Source organism: Electrona antarctica (genome assembly GCF_951216825.1).
Source record: "Electrona antarctica genome assembly, chromosome: 8".
Classification (NCBI taxonomy): Eukaryota; Metazoa; Chordata; class Actinopteri; order Myctophiformes; family Myctophidae; genus Electrona; species Electrona antarctica.
Genome location: NC_136789.1, coordinates 16763314 through 16773313, shown reverse-complemented (window position 1 = coordinate 16773313; position 10000 = coordinate 16763314). Strand labels below are relative to the sequence as shown.

Here is a 10000-nt window from a genome sequence, read left to right as displayed (position 1 = left end):
CTTCACCATGACTGGAAGCACCCCAGCGGATATGGTGAGAGAACGACCACTTTTCCATCTATAGGGTAGAAATGAAAACAACACACCGCACGTAGATTATGATAGAGGATGTGTTTCAGTTTCAAATCAAATATATGGTCACTTTCATCTACTGTAGAAACTATAGAAACACACCGTATGATGAGGGAATGTCTTTTATTTATGACCACTTTCATTTCAGTACAGTAGAGTAGAGAGTAGCACGCACACACACACACACACACACACACACACACACACACACACACACACACACACACACACACACACACACACACACACACACACACACACACACACAGCGTAGGCTGCTGTTGTATTGCAGTTGGATGATCAAAATGCGGTCAGTATAAAGTGGAGCAGTGTTTATCCAGTGAGCGAACTAGCCTACTTGCATTACATTAACATTTAATTCCACATTGTCGTCACAGTACTGTAGTGTGTACTGTACTGTACTTAGTAGCCTGATAAGGCTCCCTATTATCGGTGTTAAAAGGCACCACACCGATCACACAGATTATCAGATTAAAAGAGGACGTCGGAAACACATGGAAAATAAACGCACTGCATTCGTCCTATACATGTGACTGCGTCTGCTTGCTTGTGTGACGTTTCTAACCCCAGCAATGTCATGCCAAGCAAGCTTGCCGTAACATTGATTTGGAAATCAATGTTATGTGTGGTAGTGGTCATTTATTACTATAGTTAGTTACCAAGCCTATGTAATGAAGGATAATCATCACACTCCATCCACAGCTAAAATCGCCTAACCTGTCTGTCCTCCTCCAGTAGACATCTCCATGGCTAACACTGGTTGATGACCCCAAAGCCATCCAATGTTGCCATTCTGGAATGGTGCGCTTAGATTATGTCACGAGGAAGTACGGGGGTGGACTGGACTGAATCCCATGGTAGTCCAGGGAAGTCCAGAGTCCAGCGTGTTCTAGTTCTGGTGAAATCATCATGAGATAAATCTCCCTTCACTTTCCGACACTCCCATGAACTGAATTTCCCATATTCTGAGTTTCTGAGTGTAAGCCGCGATGAAAGGCCCTTTGTGGAAGTTCCTAGGTTATGTCACTTAAGTATAGGCTACCAGAGCTGGTCAGTCAAGGTCTTGTGTCATAATAACATTTCTAATCGTCTGTCAGTCAAAAACCTTGAGGCGCTGCTAGCCCCTCCAATGTTTGTTTGGAGCATTTATGATTTCAATCGTTTGCCAGCCAAGTCTATGGACTTTAATGTTTGGCACTAAACATGACGTAAGACGTCATGTGGCCGATATAAATACAGTGGGCGCCCCTCATTTCACACAAGTGTGATTTGTCTTCACAAGGGGGATGGAAACCATATCTTAACATGTCCAAACATTTCATGGTGGTATAATCTTCAGAGGCTCCTGTCAGCCCGGAAACCATGAAATCAAACTCACTTCTCATCCCCATACGTCAACTCAAACCCATGCCTATGGAGTGTTGCGGTTTGAATGGGGATAGAGGATCTACTGTACATTCGATGCAGCAATAGCGCAGCAGAGAGCCGATTACACAGATGTGGAAGCCTTAAAAAAAGTTCCTGTCTGCAGAAATCATTAGAACAAATGCCTATGTACGTATAGAGCTCTGCTTGTGGCTTAATTAATTTTCATGAAGCCAGCCACATCCCACTAAAGCCAGATTTATTGATCGTCTTATACGGTGGCGGTGTCGTGTGCCAAAAATGGCCGATCTACAAGCTCACAGCATGTCACGGAAGCAATGCCTTGTGAGCTTGTAGATCAGCTATTTACGACGTGTGACAAGTGACAACATTGTACAATGGAGCATAAATTAATCATGGGCCGGTCCAGTGGGGAAATTTAGTCTTAACTAGACTCATTTATATGGCTGAGTTCAACATTGGACATGCATTCTCCTCCATCTCCCTCCTTTCTCTCTCTCTCCTCCCGTGTCTTTCCGCTCTGTATTTTCTGAAACAGTGCATGTACACACACTTCAAGAGGTTGTATAGAGTAGGAAGACGAGGGTAGGGGAATGCTGATGCGAATGTTGTGGGTGAATGAATCTGAGAGAGAGAGAGAGAGAGGATAAGGAATCGCTCTCTGAAGTATGGAGGATGGGATTTTGTTCAGTTTAAGGGGGAAAAGAGAGAGAGAGAGAGAGCGAAAGCATGGACAGGAGTGAATGAAGGAGAGAGGGGGAGAGCGGTGAGCAGCAGCGGAGGCAGGCAGGCAGGCACTGAGAGGGCAAATTGCCTCCCTCTAGGCAGGCCTCAGAAGTGCTGACAGGGTCAGATCCGGTCCCCATGGCAACACTGTGACGCCTGGCTCCCAGGTCTGTCCGCCTCTCAGAATATGTGTATAATGGTGGGGGCAGCAGGGAGATATATGTAGGTGTGTGTGTGTGTGTGTGTGAGTGAGAGAGAGAGACTGCTAGACTTGAAAAAGAAGGAGAGAGTCAGTACCGTTTGGTCATCAAGAGCCAAGACAAAACAGTAGAAGTATAAAGTATCTCAATTCATTACCCTGGTTTCTGATAAGCCCAACCACTCCAACAATTTGCAACAATTTGCAAAGAGGCACATTCAGCACACACGCACGCACACACGTGCACAACTGCGAGCGCGCGTGCGCACACACACGCGTGCACACACACACACACGCACCTCACAGCAGGACCCCCTTGAAAATGAGATGCTGTGTCTCCAGGGTCCTATCCTGCTAATGAATACAAATGTATCACTGTGTCTCTTCTCGCTCTCACACACACATGCTTGCACACAATGCAGACTCACACACAGTACATACTAATGCACATGAACGTATGTACTTCATCAGGAAGTGTGTGTGTGTGTGTGTGTGTGTGTGTGATGTTGAGGTGGACAAAGCTGAGATCTATTTGAAGTATGACTTTAAGTGTAACAAGCAGATATCCTGCATTTCTGAGTGACATAGTTTAATTACTTCTTATTTCTTAATTACGTGCATCTATTACAGGTATTATCCAAGCTTTTCATATTTACACTGAGGCACACACACACACACACACACACACACACACACACACACACACACACACACACACACACACACACACACACACACACACACACTGACTGTGGGTAGTATTGAAACACCTCATCTTACTGCGGTACACAGAGTATGTGTTAATTTGCGTGGGAGGTAGTATAGCAATCACGACCCCCCATTCAACAGGGCTATATTTATCTGCATAAGACAAGGAGTTGTTATGGAGACTCTTCTAAACTGTTGAAGCACAGGTGATAGCCAGCCTAGCTGTGTATTATTGATTACTTAGCATTTGTCTACGATTATGTAATATGTGATGAAGAAGATGTATTCCTTTTAAAAACGGCTGCCTCATATCATGGTGCAGTTAGAATGAGGATGCAGTCTTCAGAAGTCAGAGCCATATCCTGAGTCATCCTCCTCACCGAATATACATGCAGTACATGCCATTTTATACTAATGGCATGTACTAACTAACTAAGTAACACAAATAATTGAGCTCTAAAAGTCATTTATTTTTTTCGTTTTGCGATATGATGTTGAAACTTAATTACCGTTGCTATTGCTGTGCTTGTGTGTTTAAAGCATTTTCAGCTAGGACATGTTGTCTACTAGTTGTCAAAGGGCTAGGCTCAGCTCACCACCACACATATAGAACCACAGGAAGGGGTTAAAGGCCAGGGTCAGAGGTGAGGGGGGGTCCATGTGTCAGAAAAGAAAACACAAGAATGGGTCGAGGACATGGCTCGCTATGCCTACATAGTTACAGAGAAGAAGGATGCAGTCACTCGTAGCATGCAGGGGTGGGATAGTAAGTGGGTGGGATGGGGGTTGAGATGACACACCCAGAGAAATTGTGTCTATTCTGGGTGTAGACTGTAGAGAGATAAATAGATGGAGACAGACAAGGGAGGGAGGGAGGCTGAGAGAAAAGGACAAGCGGATCACGATTGACCGTTGCCAGTTGGGTGAAGTGTGCCGCTGATGATGAATGTGCGTTTGGCACCAGCGTCATGTGTCTGAGTCACAGAACAAGATTACATCATTCGACCGGTCGGTCACAGGAACTGATTTATCGACTGTGACACTGTCACATGTACATACACAGCCCCAGGTTCAGTGTTGACAGATTGCGTGAGAGAAACAAGCGGGCAGGTCTACGAAATCAAGCTAAAAAAGGATCAAGCGATTAGGCTGCATGATCTGATCACACACACACACACAGGGTTTGCGGTCCCCAGCAAAATGAGTTAATATATCAAAAGCCAACGACCGCTAGCGTCCACATAAAAACGGCCAAAATAAAATCCCTGTGTGCACGCGCGTGCACGCATGTACACCGACTTTATTTGCATTATGGCTCAAAACGAGATGAAATGGGCATGAACGGCACGTAATAAATCATTAATCCAGCGTCGCGCTGATAAACAGTGATGGAAGCGTTACCAGGCCTCACTAGGCCTCAGAATAGGCCTCTCTCTATCCTTTACGGGCCGTCGCCCAGAGACGGCTAGTGTTGCAAAATGGTCTGGCACTTTCTAGGGTAGAGCTCTGCCTCCCTCTGGCGGTCAAGGAGTTAAGTCCATATATGGAGATCCCTGATGTCATCAATATTGGCCATAGTTAAATGCGACCTGCTGTCGCAGTTACGCCCATATATAGATTTCCCTGATCAATATTGGCCAGCAACTCTACATCTGACCTCGAACCTCAAACCCTTAGATCTTCATATATGGATATGTCATAACCTGTTCTGACATTCCATATGTTGATCGTTCCCCATCCATCCTTCCTCTTCGATGTCTCCCTTTTGACTGATACCTGTAGTGTCCATCTAAACTCTAGACGAGCCTGCCTCAAAGTTATTTGTGCACCCGGCGAAAACTAGAGTTCTCAACAGGCCCGAAAATTAAAGCCAAGCCATACCTGGGCCCTCATCAAACCCTGTACATTCAAGACACTGCCCCCGCTGCCACCCTTAGATCTTCATATATGGAGCTGACCTGTTCTGACATTCCATATGTTGATCACACCTCATCACAGCCTGTACACTCAAGACACGCTCCATATATGGCCAGTGCACGCGACCCCACCCTTTAGGGCGAGGTCGCTTCTCGCCCTCAGGCATAAGGCAAGTAAGTGGAATGCATTGTAGGCATAATTTAGTGACATCAAGAGGTAGGTCTAGTACTTTCCAAAGTACATGTTGAGATAATTGAATGGAAAGTTGGAAACTGAATCGACGGCGGTCGCAAAAGATCGAAATGTCGGCGGCTAGAATGCCCTGTAGCCTGTAACGTGCTCTGTGAGAGCATGCTGTCCCTCTGTGCGAAACAAAGATTGCGAGTGTTGCAGAATGGGTATTGACCAATGACCACTGCTGGACTGTTTGAATGAACCATTGTCATTGTCCTGTTGAAGCAGTCCTCAGAGGGGTGATATTGATACATCTCTGTGATGCCATGGGGGAAAGCTGAATTAGGCCCACTCTAATGCATCGATTGCTTATGTAACTCTCTGTATGCATAGTTGTGTGTATGATTGCATTTTTGTGCATGTGTTTGTTTATGCATGTGTCTTTGCATGTGCTATACGCCATAATATTTATTTTCACCCCCCAGTCTCTTGCTGTGCACTTGTCATGTTCTCATTTCTCATTGAAATTTTTATTCACGGTATGTAGAAACATTTCAACGAAAGTACAGGTCAATACAAAAACTGCTACGAGGATAAAACCAGAAAAAGCACTTGTTTACATCAGGGTCCTTCATTTTCAATTAATCAGAACATTTAAAGACGTACAAATATACACTTCCATGCAAAAAAGAATAGACCAAAATGAATAGACCAAAATGTCTTGCAATAGTAGTCTCCACTCTCCATAGAAGTTTCCAGTTTAGTGTTTATTTAATTAACAATACATTGGATGGTGTTGTTCATCTGATTCTTCAGTAACAGGTAGGCCTGACAGGATTTTGGAAAATATGTTATTGTAAAGGAATTAAAGGAGTTTGTGGGCACGTTTATAATGACAAGTGGGGTTAGCGCTAAACCGGTCACTACTTCCGCTAAGTGTTATTATGGTCTATGTAAGACCAGTAAATAGTGGACTGAGAGAGATGTACAGGTCAAGAAACAGAATATGACATGACACCACAATGACGGCCATGCCTCCACGTTACATGCACCGATTGTCGGATCAGTCCCAACAATAATTAATATTTACCAGTATTACCCTTGATCTATGATTTTGTGCGCCAACAGAGCCAATAATAAGATGTAGTTTGACTATTGACAGCTTTTGGAGTGGGTGGTTAGAGAGACCGCCCCGTAATTGGAAAGCCACAGGTTTGATCCCTGTAACAAACAATCAGCAATCTGTTCTGTTGATATCACAATGAGGGTGAGTCACCACCTGCTCATTCACTGCCTGTCTATCTGGGTAAAGGTGTACATTTACTAACACATATTTAACTTTTATGCCCTGTGTAATAACTGCATAGGCCAAGTATAGAATATGAAATATCGTATTGTTCCGAATATAAGACGACTCTGATTACAAGACGACCCCCATTTTTCAAGACTCATTTGTGAGAACATTGAATGTCAAATAGTCTCGTCCCTGTTGTTTAGGATGTTTCCATTGGAAAAAAACGTAGTCTTATATTCAGGCTAATAGGGTAAGTAAATGGTTAGTGTGAGTAATGCCTTCAGAGCTGATGCTCTCTTAGCTAGTAGCTATCATATTGAACTCTATAGCGTCCCTATTCAGTGGCGAACATTTTATGAAAATAGATCTACACGCTCACAGGGAAAACATGGGGTTTACTTCTAAAGTAATTAACCTGGGGGTTAATGATTTATTATGTTTGAACACAAACGCTCGTGTAGTACATTGTGTGCTGCCTCAGCCTGCATTATATGTTATGTATGTGTGAACCTGTATGTAAATGAAAAGAACCAACCAACAAATGCCCCAACCTGTTCTTCCTGTTAACTGTGCCGTGTTGCTGTGTGCTTTGCCAACGTCACAACATTGACAACAAAACAACACCCAGAGTTCTTACTCGCTTCACACTAGAACACAATACAGACTAGAATCAAGTCAAAAGACCATTGTTCGCATGGAGTGGAATTGTGCCACTGTTCTCGGCACAGTGCCATCTTGTGCCCCATGTTTCCTTCGGAGTGAAAACGCTGTAGAGTGAAACACTCTACAGCGTCAGTTAAGCCCCACAGGAAAAAAATGCCAGATCTTGTTTGGGGAAGGCAAAGCAAAGGCTCATCCACATCATTTCTAAAGCAATATGGGAACCCATCTGCAAATTATATATTTTTTCCTTAGAATTTGCCTCTGGGGGCGCCGGCCAATAGAACATGGATAACAGGTTGTTGGCCCGGTAGGTCCCCCTCCCCCAGCCCTCTTCCAGTGGGGCACATATGTTTTTATTCCTACTAACAACAATGTATACACGTTCTGAATATCCCTTATACCTGGCGACAGATTTGCTATTGCGCAACTCGGAAGCTGTTCTTGAGAGATTATGTGCAACGTGACAGCTACAGTAGGAGCGAGACGTCTATCGATTTGTGATATGACTGAATTATGAAAGTTGATTATGATCAGTTTCATTTTTGACACACAAGAATTAAATAGGCTCATTGTCCTACTTATAGTGATCCCAAATTACTTGCCATGGGGTCTATTTTGCAGAATTGCCCCTGATACCCTGAGACCTGATACTTGAACTCCTTCAAGTATGCCAGAAGGCAAAGCTCTCTGACTACCGAGCAATCTTTGTTCCTACTCTCACCTATGGTCATGAAGTGTGTGGGTCATGACCGAAAGAATAAGGTCGCGAATACGAGCGGCCAAAATGAGTTTTCTTTGAGGGGTGGCTGGCATCTCCCTTAGAGATAGGGTGAGAAGTTCAGTCACACGAGAGAGACTCGGAGTAGAACCGCTGCTCCTTCGCCTGGAAAGGAGCCAGCTTAGTTGGTTCGGGCATCTGGTTAGGATGCCTCTCGGGCGTCTCCCTAGGGAGGTCCTCGATGCACGTCCCACTGAAAGGGGACCCCGGGGCAGACGAAGGTGCAGTTGGAGGAAACACATCGACTCACTGGCCTTGGAACGTCTCGGAATCCCCCAGGAGGAAGTCACTAATGTTGCTCTGGAGAGGGAAGTCTGGAGCACTCTGGTGGAGCTGTTGCCCCCGCGACCCGACTACGGATAAGCGGTTGAAGATGGATGGATGGATGGACCTGAGACCTCATACCATAGAGCGGAGCCCATAAGCATATCGCTTTTACGCTGTTAGTTGTGTTCAAAAGTCAAACTTTATTTCTTTATCTTTACTTTATTTATTTCCATCAATGTGTTACATGCATCCATGCCTTGGTTGTCCCACACAAGCCACCACAGTCTGCTAAACAGATGTTATGTGTTATATTATGTCAAGTCCCGGAAAAGACGTTCACCCCAAAACATGATTTACTAGACTATGCTGGCTTGTGTGGGACAACCAAGGCAATAAGGCATGGATGTGTTTGTAATGACAACTAATAACACATTCATGAAAAATAAATCACTTTTGACCGCAACAAATATATTATGGGCTCCACTCTATGAGGGCTGCTGGGGGAAACTGGACGACAGGGCATTTCTGCAAAATAGACCCCATGGCAAGTCATTTGGGATGAATATAAAGTAGGAAAATGAGCCTATATGTTATTTAGTCTGGAGTTGTCCTTTAATTCTGTGCTTACTATCTGTTCGACTGAAGGGCCATCCCACACCAAGCACAACAACTATAACAGCGACCAGCGGTGAACAATATAGACATAGGTATAGTTATTAGAGTTATGGTGCTTGGTGTGGGCAGCCCTTGATGCAGAAATATCCGGGCAGATTTTCTTTTTTCAATTACTTTGCAAATTGCAATAACAGTCTTTTACAAAATGTAATATGTGGAGAGGGATTCTATGCTGTCGCGTACTAGAGAACATGTGCACACACACACACACACACACACACACACACACACACACACAGAGACACGCACTACGCTAGCATACAGTAGCTTTAATATAAACGTGTTCCTCGGTTGCAAATTGTTTCCAGCGCAGCTGAATGGCTTCTTTATTGAGCTGGTCTGTCTCCACTCCCCCCCCCCCCCCCCCACACCCTCACCACTGAGCACTGAGCATACAACATGTTCTTAAAGAAAAAAACGCTGATGCGTTTCTTTTGAGCACATTCCTTCAGTGTCAATCTATTTTACATGATCCCAAGACTGAGCTGTGATACCTTTAGTTAGTAGTTTATGATTACAGAAGTCTTGCAAAACACCGTTTCCCAAACACTGGGTCGGAACCCATAATGTGGGTCCCGGGCCAATTCTTATGGTCCTTTTTTCCGTTTCCTACATAACAAAAAAAGGTTTTTATTATTTCAAAAGGTATAAAAAAGTAAAATTAAATAAAAAACAAAATCCCATGTTTTTAAAAAGTATGCTATGAAAAAATAAACAATTTAAAAAAAAGGTTCAAGAAGTACTGAAAATAGCTCACAACAGCGCAGAGGTTGTAGATTGCTATTTTCACTAGTTTGGGTCCGCTTCTAATTTCCACTGTCCTAGACTGCCAATTATCAATGTCTGGCTGATATTTGTCTCCACCAGGCCGAAGGCATGGGGAGAGAGTATGTTTTGCACTCCGTCCGTCCGTCCGTGTGTCCGTGTGTCCGTCCGTCTGTGAACAGCTAATCTCCGGTACCGTTAACCCGGTCGATGCCAAATTTTGTACACACACTCCCTGGATGCCAACGACGAACCTCTGCCCCAAAAATTCCAGAACGGCCTGTTATAGCGCCACCAGAAGGCTGCTTTGTGCAAAACATGTTTTTGGACAGTACACCTACAGATTTTGTCCAAA

General features: G+C 44.2%; 1 protein-coding gene across 1 annotated transcript in view; it reads left to right on the top strand.

Annotated features, from left to right (window-relative positions):
• Nucleotides 1–10000, top strand: part of ubl3a (ubiquitin-like 3a) — a 52352-nt gene that overhangs the window by 923 nt on the left and 41429 nt on the right. The window contains exon 2 of the mRNA XM_079508394.1: nucleotides 1–34. This exon is cut by the window's left edge and continues 109 nt beyond it. Coding sequence (XP_079364520.1) covers nucleotides 8–34 — 27 coding nt within the window. The 5' untranslated portion in view covers nucleotides 1–7. The remainder of the gene's footprint in view (nucleotides 35–10000) is intronic.